This window comes from Melopsittacus undulatus, chromosome 4, assembly GCF_012275295.1.
Source record: "Melopsittacus undulatus isolate bMelUnd1 chromosome 4, bMelUnd1.mat.Z, whole genome shotgun sequence".
NCBI classification, from domain to species: domain Eukaryota; kingdom Metazoa; phylum Chordata; class Aves; order Psittaciformes; family Psittaculidae; genus Melopsittacus; species Melopsittacus undulatus.
Window position 1 is genome coordinate 47,811,487 of NC_047530.1, and position 25,498 is coordinate 47,836,984.

Consider the following 25,498-nt stretch of genomic DNA (forward strand, 5'->3'; position numbering starts at 1 on the left):
AACCCTACATAAACTTCATCCATGTAGCCAGCCATATTTCTCCCTCCCCATTCCATATCTAGATTACTCACCAAATACTAAGCCTATGCTTCTGTTAAAGAATCAGCTGCCTGGATTGTCAAGGGGTCCCTTATATTATTCCACTGTACAAAGCTTATCACAGAATAAGAAAATACTTAGTAGCTCTAACATGGAACAGCTGTAAAGGAAACTGAACACAGAGCAAGTGTGGTGGTGATGGTAAGACCCCATAATTCTGCTGTGAGGTTTGTATGATCTTGATTTGTCCAGTTTATTTTATTATGGTTCTCAGGTCACTTAGGGCATTTATGGAATTATCTGATGCTTTTGGAAAGGTCAGCAGTGAAGTAATATCACTCTTAATATTCATTGTGTGTCTACATTGCAGTTTGTGTTGAGTAGAGATGTCCATGACAGACTGCTTCTGGTACTCTTTGTTACCTGTAATGGGTCTGGCTCTAATATCTGTACGCAACATCACAGCTTACAGTATAGCTGTACTTGAACAATTTATATTGTCAGAGATTCCTGTAGAAACCATAAGGCTAGAAGTGTATCATATTTTAAAAAGAAAGATGAGATTCTGGAGCAAAGCTCTGTGGTCAGAAGTGAAATAATTGCAAATTCTAGCTGCAGAACATGGGATCTTGGGTACCAATAGTTTGGACCTGTGAGCTAGTCATCTTCTGGTGAGATATTTGGATCCTGAAGGTGGAACATCACTGTAGAGACACTTTCAAAGCATGTGGAAGCTTAGTGCTGCAAAATACTTGTCTTTCCTGCTGTGGATGTGCTGAAGGTCCTGCCGCCTTCTGATCAGCTAGAGCTTCGTCAGCACTCCCTGTCCCTTTCCAGCTCAAACAGGTCCCAAAGCTTAGGCAATATAAATAATGAGTCTCTGCAAATGTGTCTTCCCTGTGCTGAACTGGGAACCTGTGGGCAAGTGTGAGCTGCTGTGTCAACAGCTCTGAGTGTCAGTAACTCGGTGCTTTTGCTGTGCCCTTCACTGGGGTCCTCGACTAGAGCCTCTGCTTCACCTGAGCTTCACCATCCCTTGCTCTGGCTGTGTTTCTGCAGGAACAATGCATGCAGAAACATGGAAGAGCAGAGAGTAACAGCAACTTTCTCCTATGAGAAAGACTCCTTGAACTTCAGCTTGTCCTTCCTACATCAGAGCTGACTTCTGTTTGGGGCTCTGCTGAGGCTTGCCTGCAGAGTTCTGCACTTGTTTCTGACACCCATAGGCCATCCCTTGAAAGGGACTTGGGGTCTTCAAATGAGAGGGTTAAATGATCTCAGCTGTATTTTTCTTGTTATTAATGACTTGTGTTACTGAAGGAAAGCAGTGATTCTGCACAAGGAGGTTCCTGTCACTTGCCTAAGCTGTCAGCAGCCCACATTACCCAGGTAGTACAAGTAAACTCAGTTTTGGTGGGTTTTTTCTTTTTTTTTTTCTGTGCTGTTTTCTGAACTACTGGCAATCCTCTGGGAATAACAGGATGTGATGGGGACAGAATAGCAAAAAGGGCTTTGGCAGTATGTTTTGCAGGCATAAGAAAGTGCTGCTGAGAGCTTGGGAGCCTCTTCCCCAGGACCATGAGCACATTAATGACAGAGCACCCACCAGTATGCAGTCAGCTTTCGAAGTTTGAGTGTAAGGTGCTTCCAGGAATGAGGGCCAGCTGGGGCAGGTATCTGCCTGCTGAGCTCTGCCATGTACAGCTCCCTGCACGTGTGTAGGTCAAGCGCAACACAACCCCATCTCTCTGCTGACACGTTCCCCTGGGCAGTGACTGCAGCTCTGAAGCACAGCGGGACCAGATCACTCTGCTCCCTTGCTCACATGGCAGTGCTTTGCACCCACTTAGCTTTGGGGTTGATGGCTGCTCCAGGCAAGCAGAGGCTTGGGGTCGGCCCTAAGAGTATGAGCCTGTACTGTAGTGGTAGCAAATGCTGGGATTTACTAGCAGATGGCACATGTTAGACTGCGCTTGCAAAACTGGAGTGGTGATGCTGTGAAAATAGAGGGCTCCTCCAGCCCTTGTCCTGCATAGGGAATAAAGTGTGAGGTGTCTGCCCTGAAGGTGGTGTCTGCTGTGGAAAGGGAAAAGTCCCTTTCACTGTACCTGGCAAATCTGAGGAGCTGGGTTTCTGCTGAGCTGCTGATGCTGGGATCACCTTGCAGGGGACTTCTCAGCTGTTAGAGACTTGGCTGAAGCTGAGATACTTGTGGGGTGAACGTCACCACCAGAATGATTGAAAGTGATGAAGTGTGGGGTAGGGAGGCAATGGTGACAGCATGGCAGCTTGTAGGGTGCATTAGCAGGAGGGCAGCCAAGGAAGAAAAAAATGGCTGTGGTGGAAATCAGAGTACTTGGGAAGGCAGGAGAAGGTGGTCTTTTCAGTTCAAGCGTTGGGGCAGAGGGTTTTCTCCATCACTGAGTGATTTGCTTTTCTATAGTGAATTTCACAGAATGGTGAAAAAAGACTAAGAAGGAATCAAGCAAAGTCTGTTATGATCTGCACAGTGGTGAAAGAGAAGGCAGTGTATGGGGCTGGCTCTGCTGTCACAGGGACTTGGTCATATCCTTCTCCCATCTCCTTCCCTTTTCTGAATCCTGGAGGCAGCTCCTCTGCCTTTCTTCATGTCCCTCTGCAACCCAGGCAGTGAAAGAGACAGAGAACAGTGGGAGCTCAGCTTCCACAGGTCACTCATACCAGTGGGTCAGACATGAGCTGAGGAAGCTTGGGTTAGTTATGTTTTTGTTGGCCACTTACAGGACTCTGTTTTTGCCTGGAATGTCTCCAACTTCCCCTTGCTGCTGGCTGTGATCAGATGGCCTGGGAAGCTGCAGGTGGTTGATGAGTTATTGGGGAAGATACCTTGGAGGATGTAAGATGCTTTGAAACACCTTTCTGTGTTGGGAGTGTAGTGTGCTGTGTAGGGAGGCTGGTGTGGAGCTACAATGCAGCCCTTGGAGGTGGTGGTCCTAGCAACAGCTCTCTGTCCCAAGTGCTAGCACAGTACAAGTCTGACAGAGTATTGTGCTTCATGAAACAAGCAGTGTGCAGGCACTCCTGGAAGGGCAATTTAGCAGGGCAAGTTATAGTTACATTTAGAGGGATTTGGCCAGGAAAAGAAAAAAAAAATAAATAAGAAGAAAGTAATTTAGAAGCCCTGCTCCCATTTTCTGTACAGTAATTCAAACCGTCTCACCCCCTGGTCAGGTGCCTTGGGGGCACTCACATTTTCTAAGTATGTGTCTTTGCTGGTAGTTTTCTTGGTACCTCTTCCTGCCCTCTCTAACCCTTAAGCCCCAGTTGCACAGCAGCTGTACTGTGCCTGAAAGTGACTTGGTTTCATGAGCTGGATGGTCTGTTGCTTAAACTGCCCCCAGGGCTGGATTCAATGAGCTTTTTAACACTACAGCGTTGGCAATGCCTTGTAATGCAGAATTGTATCATCCTTGTCCCTCTGCTGCTTCCTTTCCTGCAGGGCTCCAAAGATCTTGTGGATGTAGTGCTCACCCAGACACCCAGCCCTTGTGCCCATGTGTAATTCTGGGTGGTTGCTTGTCCGTTGTCAGCCCAGGAGCTTTCCTTCTGTGAACCACTACGGCTTCAGAGTGAGATGCTGCTGCGGATGTGCCCATCTCTATGGAGTGGGCATCTAGATCCCGTATGCTATGGGGTGCACGTGTGCTCGCTGGTCACCAACCTTATGGCACAAAGTACCCTGCGGCGGGGGCCACCGAGGGCAGGGGCCTGGGCTATCGGTACGGGAGGGTAGCTCGCCGTGTCACCGCGTCCCAGTAGCTGCCTCGTGGGGCTGAGCCGTGGCACCCGCCGGCCCCCGAAGCACTCGGTTTCCCAGAGCTGCCCCGCTCCAGCTGTAGCGCAGAGCGCATCCTCAGAGGCGCCGGAGCCGGCCGGCAGGCAGCGCACAGCCCCGGCGCCCATTGCCGGCCGGGGGCTCCCCCGCCGGCCAGGCCGGGAGGAGGAGGAGGAGGCGGAGGAGGCGGTGGCGCGGAGCCCTCCGCCCCCTGCGGCGGAGCCGGGGGGGGGGGGGGGGGGCGAGGCATTAGGACCAGGCGGCGGCAGCGGCGGCTGGGCGGTGCGGGGCTGGAGCGGTGCGGGGGGAGCCGTTCCGCCGCCTCTCGCCTCTCCCGTCGTTCTTCCCGCAGCCGCCGCTGCCCGTCGAGGCAGCGCTCCCAGGCTCCCCCGGGCCGCTCGGCATGAGGAGGATCAGGGCCAATGCTATCGCCATCCTGACAGTCGCATGGATCCTGGGCACTTTCTACTACTTATGGCAGGACAACAAGCCCCGTTCGGTGGCCTCCGGCAGGTCCGCCGGCAGCGGTAGCGGCAGCGCCCGCGGCGGGCAGAGGGCGGCCGGCAGGCTGGAGCTCCGCCGGGAGGAGAGGACCATCCCCCTCATCGTGAGTGAACCGCGGCCGCATAGCATCCCGCCCTGCCGCGGAGGGGAGCGGGCAGCGCTTCAGGCTGCTCTGCCTTTGTGGCAGCACCCGTGCTTGTCACCATGGCAGCCGCGACAAGCGGGGAAGCAGGGTGGGCAAACCTCAGGGGAGGCGAGCAGCGTCGTGGGTAAAGTATCTGCGAGTTGTCTCCTGTCCGCCGGCTCGCCGGGAGCTGCTGCTCCGGCTGCGTGGCTGTCCTTGGTAGGGAAAAAGGGAGGGTGAAACGCCTGGAAGGGTTTTGGTTAGCGTTCAAGAGGCACTTACTTTATATATATGTATGTGTGGTGTATATATGTGTGTGATAACAGGTTTTCCCGTCAGACCAGATCAGAGCCCTGACCTCTTGCAAGCCTTTCCCTGGCACTGGGCATCAGACGAGGGATGCAGCCAGCATCACACACACACACTGTGCAGCTGATACCAGCCTCTGCCTTGGCTCCCTCTGTTTTGCTGCCAAACGGGGACCGGGGAGCAGCTCACAAGCTGGGTCAGTTTTAAGCCAGAGACAGCAGCCTGTGAGTGGGGCTCAGGCCAGGTTTTGGGCAAAGTGGGAGATGGGGGAGCCCCTGGGGCTCCTTCTTAACCCACAGAGTGTTAGTGATGACCTGATGTGCTACTTCAGATTTGCTTTGAAAGCCCCATGCTCTGCCCTTACTGGGTGTCTGTGGACTCAGGAGGGTGACAAAATCGAGCTCCTGACTTAAGGATGTTGAGGACCTTACTGCTCTGTCCATGGAGGAGGTTTGTCCTCCTTCAGCCTGTGTAACAGCAGCAGTAAAGCTCTCCCAACTCTAGGCAATAGCTTCATAAGAATAAACCAGCCCTTGGAGCAAAAGTGCCTCAGCAATACCATTCCCAGGAGTGATCCAGCTGAAGCAGTTCGGGAGCCGCACTGTGTGTCACTCTTTGGCTGCAAATCCATTAATCAGCTGGTTACGCACACATGGAAGGGAACAAAAGCAGCAACAGCCTGGTCGGGGTTGGAGCAGGGGCCGGGTGCCGGGGCTCTCTGCTTCCTCCTTGACTGGCACTGGGGGTTATTGGCCTGTTGTCTCTCTTTTCTCCCCCTGTGAAGTGGGGTGGCAGGTGGGGGGGTGGGTTTGGGAAGCCTCATGAATATCTGGGAAATGCTGTGAGAGCATCCCTAGCCCTTGGGATACAGGGTGGAAACCTTTCAGCTGAGATCCTCGGCCATGTCTCACAGCTGCCAAAACTCAAAAGTCAAAACTGAAGCTTTTGGGCAGAGCAAGGATGTTGTTTGCTGCTCACTAGGGCTGGGGGCTGCCAGCAGTTGTGGCTGCTCTGCTGAGAGTCTCTCTACAGAGCAGGGCTATGGAAACGAACACAGTACCTCTCAGACAAGGGGTTCTGTGTGGGTGCTGTTATTGCCATAGCTCTTTGGGTGTGCTGGGAAATGTTTTTGAACCGGCCGGGGCTGAGTTGAACAAACGGAGGATTTGGAGCACTGCTGACTGTTGGATTCCACCTTAGCAATGGGGGAAGCTGCCCCTGAGCCCGTGATTTCTTATGCATGCTTGAACATGCTGCTCTGGCAGTTTTATGTCTCTGTTCTCCTGCTTATCCCATCCTTTTTTTTTCTTTTTCTTTTTTTTTTGGCATTTATTTTACTCCCTCTCAGAGGGCTTGTGAGGTTACATGAATCCATATCGTCTGCTAAGTATATTAAAACCCTTGGGAGGAGGATGCTGTGGCAGTGCCGCACGTTGTTATGTTGCTGCTGTTGGTGGGAGGCGGTATGTGCTCATGGCTAACCACAAAGCCTCTCATTACAAGCAATAGTGCTGTGTGACAGCTGCTCCAAAGCTGATCCTGCTTCCAGAACAATGTAAAGCATCCCAGCTCTGCTCCACACCTGAAATCCCTTTGTGGGGAAAGATACTCATCCTTTGCCTCTTCTGTCCTTCTGTCACTGGAGTATGCCAGCTCTCCTTCCCCTTAAGTCTTGGTCTGCTTGGCTGGCAGTAGCTGGGACAAAGGAGGAACCTCTCCTCATGCACCTGACAGTGGGGCACGATGGAAATATCACAATCTGACCTGCTACAGTCTGTTTGCATGAAGAAGGGAAACAGCGGATTCTGGTGTTTGGGCTTCCCCTCCTGCATGCAGAGTGGTTTCCCAGGGGTTTGGTGGGTTGCCATAACATACAAGCTGGTAAAACGCAATGTATGCGCTGTTGTAGCTGTGCAGTGGAACGGCTGTTGGAGAGCCTGGAGGGCTTCACTGCGATGGGAGGTAAATACCAAGCTGTCCCAGCACGGCCTCTGCCTGTGCTGCTGGGTGGAAGCAGGGAAGTGACTGCAGGCGGGCATGGGGCAGAAAGGTTGGCAGGGGTGCGGGGAAATCACCCCTTGCAGGGGATGGTACCTGGCTGGGGTCTGAGCAGTTGGTCTTGTGAGCTGAGTTGATCGTGTGTGCCTGTGGGGCTATAGCTGTGCAAGTGGTCCTCAGCACGCATCCTTCTCCAGTTCCTGGGTGCACAGCTGCGGCTGAGGCACTGCCCACTGCCCTCTCCCAGCTAGCAGCAAAATGTGCTGTTTCAACTGCCCTGCTGCAGAAGTGTGGAGCAGCAGCTGGCCTTTTGCAGTGCAGAGCCCTCAGCCCTGAGTTCATTCCCCGCAAAGTTGGATTCCTTGACTTAATATATAATGGCAGTCTTGTGTAAGAGGAGGCGTGCCTGTGCTCCGCCTGCTTCTCCTGTCCTCGGCCTCCTGCAGAGCCACGGAGACAAGCTGCCCATTTTGATCCAGCTTTTGGTTTCCTCTGCTCTGCGTGAGTGATGATGTTGGAGTTCAGGTTTGGGCTCATCTGCGAATAAGGGTGACTCATGTGACTTATGGGTCTCTGGAAAATATTTTCTCAGTTTTCTAAAGTTGGCTGCTTTTCTGTCTGGGAAAAAGAAAAAATCTTGTCTTTTGGGTGAGTCCAAGAGTTCTGCTCTTGTGTCTGTGCTGGGACACTTCAAATCCTGGGCAAATGATGGTGAATGACGTGGCTTCTAAAACTTGAATTGCTAGCTGGCCTTGTGGGTTTCTTCATTATCCTTTCCCAATGCAAAGAATAAAAATAATCTCTGGTACAAACTACAGGCAATTGTGAGTCTCAGTTTGAAACTGGTTTCTTGTTGTTGACCTCGTGTTTATTAGCACAACTCTAAACTTATGATCCGGATGTCTGCCTTCTGGAGTCAGCAAGGGAAGTCTTTGACTACTGAAGTTGGGGCAGAAGGGCTGTCAGAGATCCATGTTCCAGAAATAGCTTGTGCATTAATAGTAATTCTCCAGATCCCTGCTTTATATCCAGAAATCTTGACACGTGCTCTCTGCAGCAGCATCTCCCAAATGGGTCCTATAGATGCATGAAAGAAACATGCAGAAATTGATAAAGGGCATGGCTGACTACGTGGCACACTGAGCCCCTGCGTGCTTCCCCTTCCACCTGGGGTGGAAGCACAAGTGAGTACCACAGCCCTAGGAATACATTTTTTCTCTGGGTCACAGCATAGCTTAATTTCAATTAGGAGGAGGACCCCTGGACCCTCTAATAGTTGGTTTGTATTGAGTGTTCTGGAGGGTGGACTTCTTCCCTGGGCTCTTCCCTGCCCCTCCCAGGCAGCAAGTTGCCTCTGCTCCTTGGACATTTCCTGGAGGCAGAAGCTGTGCAACACGTCTTTTGGAAGGACATTGGCATCGCTGGCTTGATTTCTACACGGCATACAGGCACTTAATCATTCATCACGTGCTGCTTGTCTGCTTTAGCATGGTGCAGACATGGGCTGAGCCCAGGGCTCCTGCCTCTGAATATTGCATGACCAGATTTTCCTCTTGCCTTTTCTAGCAGGAAAGCAGCAATGTGGCTGGAAGATGGTGATAGAAGAGTATCATTAGCTAAATGCTCTGAATCATGTCAGGCTGGTGCCCAGTTGCTCTTTGGAGCAAGCATGCTGTCTCTTATCTTTGTCCTGCCAACTTGTGTGACCTGTGTAGCTCCTCTGTGACCCTGTTTGGCAGCTGAGAGACCTTGTATTGTAATACTGGCTCAGACTGCCTGGGTTCAGCTCTCCTGGCTCCTCTCTACCATGTGCTCAGCTGTATAAAATGAGCACAGGGGAGATGAGATCAAGACGTTCTTTTCCCTTATAGCAAAGGGTTTCCAAATGCTCTGCAAACACTGCTGAACTGAGGGTCACCTGCCTGTGGCGAGACAGTGAGTGGGAGAATCCTCTGGGATGTGCTGCTGATAACTGAAAGTGTCTGTGGGCATTGAGTATCTGTGGGGATAAAGTTGGTGAGGAAAGATGTCAATCGTTTGTTTCTCACTCTTGTTTAGCCACAAGATAGGCAGTGGCTGGGGTTTCCCTGCTTCTCTGAGTAGTCAAACTGTCAAGTTTACCCACAGTTGTATTTGCCACTGTGTAAAGTTACCTTGGTGTGTATAGCCTTCAGACTGATGCATTTGTTTTCTGTTGCATTTGGCTGTGGGTACCTGAATCCCATGGAGCAGGTGCAGCTGATGTTCACTGTTTGTTTGTGAATTATTTTATTCACACTCCTCCATCACATTCCCTCTGTGTGCAGATTTCAGGGATGCTCTTTCCATCACAAGTGGGATAAGCTGCTTATCATGGATCATTAAGTGATACCACTTTTCAGGGACTTGTATCCCACAGGGCTCCTGCATGTGTGCCTGCCCGAGGCAGGTCTTGCAGGCTCAGAGGTCCTAAATAATAACAAAAAGAGGGGAAAGAGCACTAATTCCTTGCATTGGCATATTGTCAAGTTTGTGAAGTACAGGTTTGATTTCATGGCCTGCTGTGCTGTGGAGAGAGAAGGCCTAATATTTAATGAGATGCCACAGCTCACTTCAGCAGCCTCCTTACTGTTTGACTCTTACCAGGTTGCTCACTCTGGAGTCTCCTGCCTTTTGGGGCAAAGATCAGCAACGTGGCTATATGGGTTTCTTTCTGCTCTTATGCTGGGTGGTTGTGTGTTGGGGGGTGGGGAGTGGCCCTTAATACTTGGGGGTTTATGGCAGCTGCTCCTGCTGTGATCAGACACCTGCAACACTGAATGTGTTGGATCTCTGTGGATCGCTGTTACGGCAGATGAGAGGCTGGTGCCAGCTCCCTGGGAAAGGATGACTTGCTAACTATTTCTCCAGAGGTATTACTGCAAGAGGAAGATTCAGTGGCAGTTTGACAGCTTAATATTTTATTTACACTGTTTATGTTTTAAAAATGTGGGAACGAATGCTGTTTGTTTAAATGGCAGAAAACTATTTCATATTTAATTCGTGCTGGTGGCCCATGTGGTGTATTAAAAAGTAAAATAAAAGAAATTATTCACAATAATGATGTTAATAAAATCCAGTTGGCAGCTTTGGCTCTAATTGTTAATCACAGTGACAAGGTAGCTGCAGCGAGGTAGCTGGGGCTTGGGCAGCATGGTGATCTGGGCAGCCCAGGGTGGTGTGTAGGGCAGGTCTCCTGAAGATGACTCCTTTGTTTTTACCAATTTGTTCCCATTAAATAAGTGGGTGAAGCAGCTGCACACTGTAGCAAGCTGAAGCGTTCTGTCAGTGTGCAGCTGCTTCCCCAGTTAGATTTGTTTTTGCGTGCACAAAACTGCCCTAAGATTTCAAGGCTAAAAATTTAGCAGTGTTTGCAGGAAACAGAATCCTTTGACAGACATCTCGGGTCGCTGTTTGCTGTGGTTGAAACTTGGCCAAGAGCTTCATCCCAGGGTCAGGAGTCACTTGAAAGGCAAGGGGAGAAGATGCAGTTTTGTTTCAGCAGCAACGAGCTGGGGCTGCTGTGTTGGAGTGTTGAAAAATGACTTAATTATTCCTAGTAGAAGAACATGCAGCCTAGCACAAAGGCAGTGAAATAAACAGGCAAACCTGCTGGGGATAAAGCGCGTGGGTCAGTGGGGGACCCTGGCTCGCCTGTGCCATACATCATCTCCCTTCTGCAGGGAAGGCCCCAGGGCAGAACATGGCAGTGGTGTATCTCTTGCTCTTCCTTGGCTCTCCATATGATGCCAGATGGTTGGTCTTATCCCATTGCATCCCAGTGTCAGTCATAGAACCACCTTCTCTCTTTCCTGCTTCAGTGGCACATGCAGCTCCCTTTTGCTCCTCCAGCCTTATCTGCTAACTCCTGTAGTAAGGCTGTAGGCTCTCTGGGGCTCGTCATGTCAGTTATCACTGCTGTTCTGTCTGTACGGTGGCTAGTGCAGAGACTGTGATCCACAACACATGCTATACCACCGTGTTAAGATAAAGACATAACTAAAGTGAGACCCTGGGAGTCAAGCTGGCTTACGGACTGAGCTGCAAGCTCATCCTCCTTACAGGCTGCTGTGTCTCAGTTTCCCCAGAGTCTAAAATGGAGATTTTATCTGCTTCGCAGGGCTTCTGGGAGACTCAGCTTGCAAGTCTTCAAGCTTAAACAGGAGAGACTTAGGTTAGATATAAGGAAGAAATTCTTTACTATGAGGATGGTGAGACACTGGCACAGGTTGCCCAAGGTAATTTGTGGATGCCCCATTCCTGCTGTTCAAGACCAAATTGGATGGGGCTTTGAGCAAGCTGGTCTAGTGGGAGGTGTCCCTGCCCATAGTAGGGGGTTTAGAATTAGATGATCGTAAGGTTCTTTCCAACCCAGATAATTCTATGAGTCTGTGTTGTGCTTTGAGCATGTAGGTAATTTCTTAACGTTGGTAGAGCCTGAGCTTTTGATAGACAGTTCATGCTTTCTTTGGAGCCACTTTCCTTCAGCTATTTCAGGGACATCGTCCCTGCAGAGACTCAACCTCTGCAGTGGCAATGCAGGTCCCACAGCACTGTTGGTGTCTAAGCCTCCTGCTACTCTGGAATGTGAATGAAGCTGCCACGTGGGGCTATCCCTGAGCAGGGAAGCTGTTTTGGCTCGTCAGATGATGCTTGGTTGGTTGTTCTGCCATGATGGAGCAGTAGGGTTGACTTTGCAGTTCAGGCTTCAAGGTGTCGTGATCAGGACTCTGTTACAGCATGGGCACTGATGACATTTGGCTAAAGCTGTAGAAAATTATCGACTTTAACCTTCTGTTTTTTTCTCTTACTTCCCAAATTTTTCATCTTGTGAGCTGAAATGTGGTACTTGGGAGGAGGCTTTGTTTTAAAGTAGCATGGAGAGGGAAAACAACTGTGCTGAAACCTGCATCAGCCCTTTGATGAGCCTGGAAGGGGAAAAAGAAAGGAGAATTTTCCTTGCATTTTTATTTTGGATAAGCTGAATCCTGAAACAGCCGTGGCCTGGCTGCAGAAGTGCTCCTGCCCAGTGAAGGTGCCTTCAGAGCTTCTCTGGAAAAGTCTTCCTGCAGGACAAAATTAGAAAACCCTGATGCTTTCCATCTGCTCTCATGCTGAGTGTCCTGAATGAAGTATTCAGTGCCAGAGAGGCATGCTCAGTAGTGCCATGCTGTACTTTTGTGCCTTTCGGTATCAAGTATGCAGTAAAAAGCCTAACAAATGAGGAAGCGCACATAAAAGCTGCAGAAAGCAGTGCAGCTCCTTGGGTAACTGGTGAGTTAGTCTCCGAGCATGGATACAGTGGCAGTGCGAATGGGAGCCACCTCATCCACACAGGGAAGTTTAAAAATTCCTGTGCTGCTTATGTAGTTTCCCAAAGTATCAGAGTTAGGAAATGTGACTGTTTCAAGTCTGCTTGCTGCAGACTCCTGGTGATCAGTGATGTGATCATGCTGTATTTCCCAAGTGCTATAATATGTATGTGTGTGTTTGTTTGCTTTCTTTATACCTTTCTGGGAGATTTTTGGGGGGTCTGTTTGTGTGGTAGGCATTATCAGCTACACCAGGCTGCTGATGGAGTAGGGTATATGTGTTACAGAACCTTCTGAGATGTCTCAGTTTGGCTGAAGTACCAGTTTTTTGCCCAACTATAGGGCACAGCTTCTCAAAGGGATCTCTGGGTGGGTTGATGCAAGCAGTGACAAGCAGGTAGAGCATAACCCTATTCCTGGCACAGAGATGCTGAGTCCCCATGTCCCTGCTGATGCTACACTTGCTTCTCTAATGTAAAGGCTTCTGGTTTTGTGTTCAGGAACTGCAGAGCTGGCTCCCCTGGCAGTACCAAATGCAGCTTGGGGTGAGCACAGTTATGTTTCTCCCATTGCTTAGAGTGCAATGTGGTGTTTATACTGAGGTTGAGTTCGCAGCAGACGGATGGATGTTCTGCAATGAGGTAACCCTTTCCAAAAATGTGTTGGAGCAAATCTGAGCTAACTTGGAGTCTCTTTTTATCCTCTCTGCATTTGGGTGGTCTAAGTCTGGCTGTACTGTGCCATGGAATGCCAGATTGCTATGCCGTGCCTGATAGCTGGAGTGTTTCCAGTCTGTGCTGGAAAAACTGGACCACACTGGCAGGGCAACCCCAGAGGAATCTTGGGAAGAGCTAGGAAATCAGTGCTCTTTCAGGATTAGCTGTGTATCCATTGAGTCAGGCAATGATGAGGTCAAGTGGGTTCTAGCTTTGGAGAGGCTGCCCAAACACCTATCAAATCCTCCCTTTGGCTGAGCACGAAAGGATTATAAATCAGTGGTTGGACTCCTGGCTTGGATCAGGTTCTTGAACAGACACAAATCTCGTGCTACATGTTAGGTGAGCCATGAAGAGGTGGCTTACAGTGAAAATAAACACTGTCCTTGTAGTGCAGGATGAAGACTGAGTCACATTGTGTAGCAGGAAAAATGTGCTGATCTGCTTGCATCCCTCAGCTTACAGCATTATTAACAATTGTTATTAATTGTGAATTATTTATTCATTAATTTTCTTGGGCCCAAAGCCTCACCTTCAGGAAGGATGAGCTGGAGCTGAAGGGAAACACAGTGAGGTGATACAAATGATTGTGCTTGGCAGGGTTAATATGAAAGGTAGGGCATTTCCTGCATTCTTCTTTCTGCTGCCCTTAAGCTGTTAATTGTGCAGCTCTGCCCTTTGGGGTTGGTACCAGTCTGACCTTTGCTGCTCCTTGTACCTCTGAATCAAGGGGGATACCTGAGTGCTTCTTGAATTTGAATGGAAAGTACTCCTATTGAGATCAGGATTTGCTTTAAGTTACTGGTTCAATATTTTTCTTCCCAAGATATATTCCCATATCACTGTCCCATATCTGATGGGGGGTAAATTGGGATGCATTTTGGTCATTGCCTGTCAGTTTGTGCCATTAGAGAGTCAGCTGGCTGTATCTCTGTTTGCTGGGGGAGTGCATAGCCCAGCTCACAGGTGGATGTGCATCTCTGTAGCTGGCTCTCTGTATGTGAGAGCTTTGTTTTGTGGCTCTTCAGGGTTAGGAGAAAGAAGCGGTGAGATCTGTTGAATAATGAATTTAAGATGATGGGTTGGGGGTAGAAAGCATTTTTCCCTCCATTTCCCTGAGGTACAGCTGAGATTAAGATCAATCTCTGCTGAAAGGAAGAAAAGAAAGTGGTGGGGGGAAGGTATGTTCATTACCAAGACCTGCTAACTTTTGGTTATTAACCAGGGAAGCCAAGACTGCTTGGGTATTAACTGTGTACCAGCATGAATTCAAAGAATTTGGTACTGGATTCCAGCTACTACCTAGAGATGATTAAAACACAGTTGGTCTCATGGTAGCTGCTGCCGTAACTGGCTGTACCTCATTCTTGTTAGGGTTTTACACTTTGCCTTGGTAATTCATTTGGACCACCTCCTCCCTCACCCCTTGTAATTTCAGTGTCAGTGATGAGTTGGTCGCCTAAACCTGCTTTGGCACTTAGTGTAACCAGAGGGGGCTGGAACAGCTTGGCAGGAATTAACTTGGCTTGTGGCTGGGGGGTGTGTGTTGGGACAATCCACCTTCCCTTAATTTCCCCAAGTGCCAATAAGGTTTTACTGTGCATTTCTTTCTGCATGTTCATTTGGAGAAAGAAGAAGGATCTGGGGCTAAGCTGATGGTAGCAAGAGTGGGGAGATGGGTTATAAAAAGCTTCCAAATGATTCCTCTATGTGCAAATGTTAATCATTAAACCTGTTACTGCTTAACAGCATGACTTCTTGCCATGATGAGCTGCCCTCCAGGCTGAACTGGAATAAACCTTTGGCTGTTTGCTGAGCTCTGGGAGCTGGACTTCAGCCTCTCCCACCTCAGACCTAATACTGAATGGTGTTTGAACACTCCTTTTGTGGGCTGTAGTGGAAATCCACACAGCAGTGGAGCTCCTTGGGGCTGCTGCTGCTTCTTCAGTCTTAATTCTGCCTTTGGAGAGTTAAATTCTCAATCAGGGTAAAGTGAGGTTCCCTGTGTTATGTTGTTTTCAATGCTGAGTGACATCTGTAACCAGTGTCTGGATTCTAGTTCTGTGCTCAGAGCAGCAGTAGTTGCTCTTCTGGGGAAAAAATACACTGTAGGCACTTCAATAATTCTCTCTGGAGAAGAAAGAATGATCTCATCTGGGAATACACTTCCTGGTATCTGTAGTGTAGCAAATGTTTTTCATCTTGCTACCAAGTTCTTTAAGCAGATAAATAACAGCAACATCAGTACCTGTGTGCTGAAACACTTCCATGCCTGTCTGGTGACACAAGTTGTATGAGGCAATACCATCTGGTTGAGTCCTTTTTGCCGGAAGTTACTAATAGTCAAATGAAAGCACAAACAGCAGCATCTACTCTTGTAGAAGCAGAATTTCACAAGGGTGAATTCAGCTGGTTATACTAATTTACCTCCGAATAAGAATCTGTATGCAGACTTGGTATTGTTTCTTGAATGTCTCCATGCAGCACTGCGGGATCAGGACAGAACTGGTTCTTCAGAATGGCTCTGCGCTGTAAGCAAAAATGGGCTTTTTGGAGTTACTTGAGGAGAAAAAACATCCAAGATAGATTGAACCCCCTGATGTTCTAGAGTAAATGCCTTTGCTCTTGAGAAGGGTGAGTGGAAAATACTCTCCTGTTTGGTAGGGTTACTCATGCTCCCCATAGGCTGTGCTTCCAGAAGAGCGTTTGCAATTCTCCTGCCAGGTCAGTACCTCGGGTATTACCAGAGCACATGTGAAAAAAACTGCATGGAATGTCTTCAGCGTTATTTAGAGGGAAGCTCAGCTATCTGTTCCCCAGACAGACACCAAGCCTAGCAAGGAGAAAGGTATTTATGCTGTGCTTTAGTAAGTGTTGACCTAAAAGAACTTGTCATTGTGCACAGCTCAAAAACCTCTTAGTTTTAAAAAACCTCTCTTAGCTTTTAATTAAATTGATTTGGTGCCTTCCTGAGAGTGTGAAGGTGGTTGGCAGTGCTCTCCTTGGTTTGCTGAACTAGCTTGCATCAACTTGGAAGCGGTTTGGAAGGCATATGAAGAAGCATGGGGTGCAAGGACTTTTGTCTTTAGTTTGTGCTTCTAGTGTAGGGCGAGATGAGTAGCATTAAAATACATTTAAAACGCTTGCTTGTTTGTTGAAGTGTGGATTTTTAATATTGTCTTTCTTACCTTGTCACTTCAGCTCTTTGAGTTTATTAGCAAAGAACAAGGGCTGTAGTTGGTTGTGGTTTTCTGCTGTTTTAGAGGTTTTATTTTATTTATTTTTTTATTTCCTTTTTACACATGTGGTGGTGTTTGCATCAGTGACAGAAAGTGAAGGTGTTAAAATAACTGTATCATCCCAGCAGCCTTCCTGCAGATGCTGCCTGCCTCCTGTAGTAATGGCCCACACTATCTTTTGGAGCCTCTTGTTTGACTGGGGAGGAGCAGAAATCATCCAATAGTTCTTCCTTCCCTCCATCCCATTAAATAGATTGACAATATGATATGCAGGATGCACAACACTGTGGTTTTAGCTTGTATTGAGATAGATTGAGTTCTCAAGGTCTGAAAACAGAAGGAAATATTATCTAAGGATGCAGGGATTATAGAATAAGATTCAGTGTCATTGGGCTGGAGGTGGCTGCTTCTTGCCGCAAAAAGAGCTCCTCCTTTAAAGATGTGTGATTTAGGAAGACTGCTGTTAGAGGGGCCTATCTGCTCCTTCAGAGATAATTTAACAGTCTCCCTTCCATTCAGGTAAGGGAAATGCCATTGGTAGAATTCTTCCTTTTACATTAAATGGCCTGGCTATATGTCATAGCCTAATGATGTTAACACAGAGCAGCGGATAGAGGATGGGTTTCCTTGAATGTTTTCTTTGCTGTGTGGAAAGGGGCTGCTCCCATTTGATCCAGCTGCTAGGCAGCCAGATTTCTCTATGCTGGTCAATAAAAAGAAACTGCTGTTTTATGCACCAGAAACTGGGATACTGGCCGCTGTAGTCACAACAGTTTCTAGGGTCAGATTAGTTAGGATTTAGATACTGCACCAAACCAATAATCTATTTACTAAAGATGTACAGGCTGAGCATGAGTTTGTATTTCTAAGTTAAACAGATCTGTAGTAGCATCTGCTCTGCCCAATGGTTTCTACAGTCCAGAGGAGTGGAGTCCATATGGAGAACAGTCCAGAGACAGTACGATTGAGACACTTCAACTGGTACTTTTATTAATAAACGTTTTTCGCATTGACATGTCTGGTGCACTTGACTCTTTAGAAATGTGGTAAGAGCTTAAGCATCTTCTTTTACAGATCAGCAGTCTGAGAGAGGCTTGGGAAGGTTAAAGCCTTGATTTACACCGATTGCTCAGCCTCATTGACTTTCTCTTTGAATGTCTTTCTTACTGGGCATTTGACTGACAACCCCTTCCCTAGAGCTTCAGTGCATGTGCAGATAGTCATGGCTCTTTTGCGGGGGGTGAGGTGCATTAAGGAAGAGCAAGATCAATATACACTGCTGATGCAGAGTGCCAGCATGCTTTGCCCCCAGGGATGGCACTTCTCTTTTTGGGGTGTCTTTGGAATGCAGCATTGAGAGTGCTCAGGTCTCTGTTTGCAAGTGTGACATATTGCAGTGCTGTAGGCATTTGTCATGAGTGACTTGAATGAGGCAAAGAGTAATGAGTTGTCCAGGGACGGTTCATTGGCTCCTGCCCAGCAGAAGGAAAAGTGTCTCTGTGATCTGTGCTTACCTTAGCTATACAGCTGAATTTTATCCTTGAACTGGGTTCATGGTTTGGACAAAATATCTCAGGTGAGGTGCATGCCATTTGCCCAGGGTTCTTTATTAGAAGAATTCATAATTGGCCAAGCTGGAGAGGTGGGTCCATGCAAACCTCATGAGGTTCAACAGGACCTGGGTTGGAGCAGCCCCCTGGTATCAATACAGGTTGGGGATGAAGGGATTGAGAGTACCCCAGAGGAGAAGGACTTGGGGGTACTGGTGGATGAAAGACTGGGTATGAGCCAGCAATGTGTGCTTGCAGCACAGAAGGCCAATTGTATCTTTGGCTGCATTCAAAGGAGCATGACCAGCAGGTCAAAGGAGGTGATTCTGCCCCTCTACTCTGCTCCTGGGAGATCCCACCTACAGTACTGCATTCAGCTCTGAAATCCTCAGTACAGGAAAGACATGGGCTTGCTGAAGAGGGTTGAGAGGAGGGATAATGATCAGAGGTCTGGAATACCTCTCCTAAGAGGAAAGGCTGAGAGAGTTGAGGTTGTTCAGCCTGGAGAAGAGAGGGCTCTGGGGAGACCTTATTGAGGCCTTTCAGTTCTTAAAAGGGACCTATAAGAAAGATGAGAAAAGACTTTTTAGCAAGGCCTGTTGCTACAGGATTGGGGGTGATGGTTTTAAACTAAAAGACGAGAGATTCAGGTGTGATTAAAGGAACAAATTCTTTACAATGAGGGTGGTAAAACACTGGCACAGATTGCCCAGAAAGGTGGGGGGACTCACCATCCCTGGAGACATTCAAAGCCAGGCTGGATGTGGTTCTGGGTTGAAGATGTCCCTGCTCACTGTGGGGGATTGGACTAGATGACCAGTGTTGTAGCAGTTGGGTGTACCTACACCATATAGAGCTAAATCCAACTCCATCTCTTTCAGAATGTAAAAGTTGTGATTTTTCAGCTGCTTCTGTCCTCTGAGGACAAAAGCTCAGTGATTAGTGGTATTACTAAAGAGGAGATGAGAGTTTGTCCATGTGTTTAATTAAGAACTGCCCTTCAGTGAGTGCTCTATTGTAGATGCTCTCTGCACAATTCTTGCATTTTTCTTCTGGGACTAAACTGCTAAGCAACCTTCTTTACCCCCTTGTCTTCTGTGCTTTCATGTCATGAGTTAGGGATGAAAGTGCCTCTTCTGCCAAATACTATCTGATGGAAGGTCTCGCCTGGAAGATTTATTCATGAGAGTATGACATTTTTCAAGTTTAAGTGGGCATTAACTTGGAATTTAAAGGAATATTTCAAAATTAGGGAGGGTGGAACAAGCATTTCTGTCTGTCCTTGTTCTCAAATGTGCAGTGCCTGTCAGTCTCAGAAGAGGAGCAAACTGTTGTGGAATTGTTAAGAACCTCATGAAAGAAAAGTGCAAGGTCCTACACCTGGGTCAGAGCAATCCCAGGCACAGCTACAGGTTGGGCAGAGAAGAGATTCAGAGCAACCCTGCAGAGAAGGACTTGGGGGTGTTGGTCAATGAGAAACATGAGCCAGCTTCAGTGTGCACTCACAGCCCAGAAAGCCAACTGTATTCTGGGCTGCATCAAGAGGAGCGTGACCAGCAGGACGAAGGAGGTGGTCCTGCCCCTCTACTCTGCTCTTGTGAGACCTCACTTGGAGTATTGTGTGCAGTTCTGGTGTCCTCAACATAAAAAGGACATGGAACTGTTGGAACAAGTCCAGAAGAGGCCACAAGGATGATCAGGGGACTGGAGCACCTCCCGTATGAAGACAGGCTGAGAAAGTTGGGGCTGTTCAGCCTGGAGAAGAGAAGGCTGCGTGGAGACCTCATAGCAGCCTTCCAGTATCTGAAGGGGGTCTATAAGGGTGCTGGTGAAGGACTATTCATTGGGGACTGTAATGATAGGACAAGGGGTAATGAGCTAAAACTTAAATGGGGAAGTTCAAGTTAGATATAAGGAAGAACTTCTTTACTGTGAGGGTGGTGAGGCACTGAAACATGTTGCCCAAAGAAGTGGCAAATGCTCCATCCTTGGCAGTGTTCAAGGCTGGGTTAGACAGAGCCTTGGGCAATATGGTCTAGGGTGAAGCATCCCCGGAGTTTGGAACTTGATGATCTTAAGGTCCTTCCCAACCCTAACTATTCTATGATTCTATGCTTGAAGAGTCACTGACTTGTGGGGCTGTGATGCCTTCTCTGTCCACAAAAAAAAGTTAACACTCCCTTTTCCTCTCCAACAGTACTGCAAAAGAATAGTTTCTGTGCAGTTTTTCAAATGTCTAGCTTGCAGTTTGGGGACCCAGACATGAATGATTTTAGAATCTGTTGTGTGTCTTAATACAAGTTACAGACCCTTAGAAGAGATTTTAGCTGAAATAGGCAAGAATTTACTGACAATCCATAGCTTATTGGATTCCTGCTTGTAAGATCTCATGTACAGCACTGAGGGTTAATTATTTAATTATTTGATTCAACTCTTCTCTAGAAAAGTTTATTCCTTAAGATGTGAGTAATGTAAAATTGCCTCACTGGCTCAAAAAAGCATAAAACCTGGTGTTTAAAGTGGGTATTGCCAGGCAGAGAATGTTGTTACTGGATTTTAATTATAGCGCAATATTTGTCTTAGAAAAAACCAAAAAAGGTGCATTCAAACATTTAGTATCTGATGGAGAATGGAAGCAGTTAATTAAGATAAACACTTTGGGTTTGAGATTTGTAAGGCTTTTCAAATGAAGGACTTACGCAGACCTGGAAGTAGGTGTTTTATGAAGCTGTTTCCTGTCTTGCAGTTCTCCCTTGAGCTGAGAGGGAAAGGGGGTGTTAATCACTTCTCAGGGGCTCTGCAAGACATTGTTGCTGTCTTGTGAGCATCAGTTATTGTGTCCTTCAAAACATCTGGATGGGACCATGCAACTGTGGTAGCTTGCAGAAAGAAGCAAGAATATTTAAGAGCCTATAGGCACTTATTTTACTGCTCCTCTTGCTCTGCTAAGGCACTAATCTTACTTTGCTCTGCAGATTACTATGCCGCTCCTCCAGATTTTGCCAGCTGCTACCAGGCACAGTGCTTGGGAGGTCAAGACTCACAGGAAAGCCCAGTCTTAGCAAAATGTCCTTCTGTCTGTCTGCAAATGATGTTTGTATTTCCTTGCTCCTGAGGACTGCCCCCCTTTTGGGCTGTGAAAGAAGCAGGGGCTGGGCCAGTACAGCCCCATACCAGAAGGAGACAAGAGCCCCGCTACATCATGAGAGACTTGGGGGTAGAGGTGTCGTCTTCCAGTAGCAGGACTGAGAAGACAATGAGGGGTGCAAGCTGTATTTGGAAGGAGTGTAGGGAGAAACAGGAGGAATGGAGCCAGGCTGGCCTGCACCAGTCACTCATTGTGGTCCCTGAGGAAAAGCATTTTTCCTGTTTCTCACTGATATTTGTACTCAAGGTTGAGGCACTTGGGTGGAGGTGATTGGTTTACTGCAAAGAGAATTCCCATTGTTAACCTGATATTAACCAGGGGCTGTGAGAGGGATGATGACTGTCACTTTCCTGGTAAGAAGGAAGTGTGCCGTGGAGGGTGATATCATCAACTAAAAGAAGCTGAGGGAGTTCCTTCCCCTCTTGGTTTAAAACTTGTTGCTTCACACAGGTTAAAACAGCTCTCTGGGAAGAGATTGAAGGGATGAATGAATGTGTAAGAAAACAGAGGATGGGGATGAATATTCTACATGTGCTTTTCCAACTTGCTGCTTCCCTCCAAAATTTATTAGTCATCTGGGGAACTGGTTCTGCATATTGCTTTTTATTATCTTAGGCATATCTGATGAATGATGCAGTGCTTGTTTGAGCTTCCATCTGTTAAGATGGTATCAGGCTAAAGATGGTCATTTACCGCGGAGATGTTGCACTCAGTTCAGCGCTGAATTGGGGGACTGGGTGTAAAGGACTGGTGTAAAGGATTGGGGGACTGGGTGTAAAGGATTTGGACTATCAGCTCTCAATTCAGCTCCAAGGGCTCCTGGAGCAGCCTTGCAGGAAATATCCTTGCAGTTTGAGCCATTGGCCTACATGCTGGCTCCATAACCCAGAGGGTGAATATTAACCTGGAGATAGGAAAGCCTTACAGCCTCTGATTCAGTGCATCTATGTGAAATGGAATGGGGAGAGCTTGCAGGGTGCCAGGCAGGATGGATAAAAAGAGTCAGTTTGGAGGGGAAGTATACTGCAATATGGCAAGATAGGACCAACTTTGTTTCCTTGTGCTTCTTCTTCTGCACTTTCGACTGCAGAGAACAGCAGCTCTTTAAACATCCCTGCAGATTTTCCTTACTTTCAGATGAGGAAAGAAAGGAACAATCAATTTTTCTTTAGGAAACCTGAGGTGTGGTTATTTGCGGTTTCTGAACAGAGTTGTCTGGGAGATGTGTGTGTGTTACTTGTGTGGGTGTATACTGACAGCCTTGAGGTTCATGTTGCAGCCCAGCTATGAGTGCATGCTGTAATGATATTTTAATTGCTATAACTTAGGGAGATTTTTTTTTTGTACAGAAGATTTTCATCATATTTGTAATTATTTTCTTGTTTTGTTTAAAATAGTGATTCACATCTATAGTGTTTTTCCTGCTGCTGTGAAGTATAAATGAAAATAGTGACAAGCCATTTAACCTGAGCAAAACCATTGGAGGTCAGAGGGATGCCTCCCTGTATATACCAAGGGAGCTGACATACCTACCTAATAAGAGACCAAGCCTGATCAGTTTAGCTAGTGCACTTCTGTCCCTGCCAAGCAAAGGTCCATCTCGGACACCTTTTAAAAGCCCCACAGCTATTCTGCAGAAAGGGCTGGTGGCAGGTGGCTCCAGAACACAGCTGCCCCTCTTCCTCTGGGGTTTCTCTTGTCTGGGGCATCCCTCAGCAGGACTTTGGCATCCAAGAGTGGGGATGAGCCAGGTTACAGTCCCTTCTTGTGTGAGGGTGGGCTTATTGAGGATGGGATGACTCCTGTGTGCATCCTCTGATGCACCAGGGCAGCAGTGACTTGCAGCCTGTAGAGCTCTCTTTAGTGGGAGGTGATCTGTGAGCATTGCAGCTGAGGCTCCACCAGCTAAAACTAGTGAAGCACTTTCAACTCCATCGAGTAAAATAGCAATAAATGAGCATTTGCTTGTGGCGGTGAAGTGAAGTTGTAGTACCTCAACCCATGAGATTGTTAGATGTTCCCATATTCCCATGTTAATGCACCTCCTTGAGATAGGTATCTCTTTTCTCTTGACACCTATCATCATGTTTCAGATCTGTCACAGCAGGATTTGAATTGTGTGACACTGGTTAATGTAGAGATATAAATTGCTACTGCATTGCCTTCACCAGGGTGCATAGTCTGTGTCAATTGCTCTCTCCAAGGCAACCATTTCTGAAGCAGTCCATCACACACTACAATTTTGCTTTCGGTGAGGAAGGTCACTTACTTTTCTGCAGAGAAACATGATGCCTTCCTTAATCTATAATTAAAGATCAGTGGACTTTTGAACAATAGGTTTCTGATTTTCTTTAATAAAATTATTCATTCTGTGGTTTGGCATGACTGACAGATACATATCATCTCCAGGCCTTTAGCTTTGCTGTACAATCCTCTACTGCTTGCGCTGCAGGACTGACTGTTCATTTGCAGGAACAGTACTGGACAGTTATCCTCTGTGAGCCAGCATACAGAGATGGGTGGCGTGCAGGCCTAGCAAATCAGTGCAAAATCACTCCAGCTTATGATGTACACACCTGACAAAGATTTGATGCTGTGAGACAGTTTTCTGTTGTTTAACCTAACTGCTGGTTTCTAATGAGGAGTGTGCTGCTAAGCTCTTCTTCTGCTCCATCTAGTTAAGGCATTGGTTGATAAAGGGTCAGCTTTCCCAAATTATTCCTTTTTAAAAATAAAAGTAAAAGCTTGTGGCAAAAGGGTACCCTTCTTCCTGCTTCTGGAAGGATTCTCCCTTGGGTGTTCTTGACAGAACATGACCACACTTAGTGCTATTTGGAGCAGTAAATGTCTGGGAGTCAACTTGTTTCATCTTTTTCAGATTCTTTGGAATAACCTATGAGTGACAGGCTGAAACACAAGCTGTTGACCAATGTATGTTGATATGGAAGGTCTGGAAAACACCCTTATTATACTTGTAGGCTTCTGTAGATCATTACCAGACCCTGGAAGTAGACTATAGCACTAAAGGAAAAGTTGGATTTACCTTATTTGTTCTTGTCTTGTAAGCTACTTTTGGCTGAGCTGTTTAGGGAAGAAGCTGAAAGTGGATACTCATCTGATGCTTGTTCTGAGAAAAGCTAATCACAAGAGCTCCCGAGGAGGTAAGGAGGCACAGTAATGTGGTACTCAACAGCGTGGGTAGATAGCAACACCGTGCTGTGTGCAGGCATCAGAAATGGCTTTGGTGAATGAAGTGGGCTGTGTCCCGTAATCACAGTAGGGCATGAGGCAGGAGCTGAACATCTCCTCTCAGTGTCCTGCTTCCAGGCAGCAGGCCCTGTTGCTTGTGCAGTACACTGCAAGTGTTGATTTCCTTCTCACATAACTGGGAACTGGCTCTGTTTGCACTGGATAAAAACCTAGTATTAAAAAAACAAAAGCATCAAAACAAACTAAAAATTACTATGGTATTGCTATGGTAACAAACATCTAGAAATGTAGACATATCTCTGTATCAGCTGCAGGCTTGGGCTTTATAGCCTGTGCCCTGGTGGTTGCATATGCAGTCAGAGACAGAAATGGCGCTGTAAAAGGAAGCAACAGTGGGTTTATGACACCACGGGATCTTTCCAAATATGACACCTACTGCTGCCTCTGCTTGAGGCAGGCTAGGAGCAGTTAGTGTGTGTCTGTCATTGCTTGTTTGCTAGACATCCAGGCAATGAAAGGTGAGGGGCCAACACTATTATGGCTGATCAGAAATTGTTGATTATGGGATTACCGCTGGAATATCCTGCTTTTTGAGTTCAAGAATGTCTTGGCCTCTTATCAGGTTTTGGGAGGACTTTGACTAATTGTAGAGGACAAGTTCATTTTGCATATAATGTGTCATTTGCAGCTTCCAGCAGCATGTTCAATGACAGCTCAGCTTCCTCCCTGGCATGGAGTTTAGCTGTGTGTGCAGTGGCTCTAGGTTTTGCTTTGTTTTCACTCTTGTTCTCCATTTTCACTCTGTTATGGGCAGTGTTAAAATCAGTGAAGTAGGAGTGGAGGTACCAGCAGCAGAGAGCTTTGAGTTTTTGGCTGAGATGGACCAGGTTCTTTCAAAGGCCTTCTAAATCATGGGGTGTCTTGGTAACTCTGCCACCTTCCCTTCCACAAGCATCTCCCAAAAAACACAACAGTACTGGGCAATAGGACAGGAGAAAAAAGGTAGGAGCTTCCACCAGGACAGTTACAGAGGTGTAGGGCACCTTGCTATGACCATGAGGTCTATGAAGACCTTGGCTTCCTGAGAGAAGACCTGTCCTGAGAAGGCATGAATTTGAAGAGGAGAAAAAACCTCAAAATGCCTTCTCCTAAAAGAGGTCTTGTTTCTCTGCAGCCCTCAGAGGGATGATCCTGAAAAGGAAGCTGCTTCTTGTAATGAAGGAATTTCTGGCTTGCTGCTGCTTTGACTCCCATGGGTACCAACTTGCAGGCTGATTCTTCCTGACTGCCACTTCAAGCTTCAAATTTGTTGAAGCTGCTGAGTGTGAGATATCACTAGTGACTTGATCTGGGTACTTTTGGAATGCTGCTTGTTTCTGTTCTACTTCACATGTGGTTCAGAGAAGCCAGGGAAGAACTCCAAGGACCTCAGTCTCCTGTGTCAGGGTGCTTGTTGGCATGTAATTATGTGCAGTCTTGCCATTTAATGCTTGTAGTGGACATGCATGCACATAGCT

General features: G+C 47.3%; 1 protein-coding gene across 1 annotated transcript in view; it reads left to right on the plus strand.

Annotated features, from left to right (window-relative positions):
• The first annotated feature begins 4,190 nt into the window (after positions 1 to 4,190).
• The window catches only part of GALNT16 (polypeptide N-acetylgalactosaminyltransferase 16), a 71,054-nt gene continuing 49,746 nt past the window's right edge, over positions 4,191 to 25,498 (plus strand). The window contains exon 1 of the mRNA XM_005149243.3: positions 4,191 to 4,460. Within this exon, the coding sequence (XP_005149300.1) occupies positions 4,257 to 4,460 (204 nt within the window). The 5' untranslated portion in view covers positions 4,191 to 4,256. The remainder of the gene's footprint in view (positions 4,461 to 25,498) is intronic.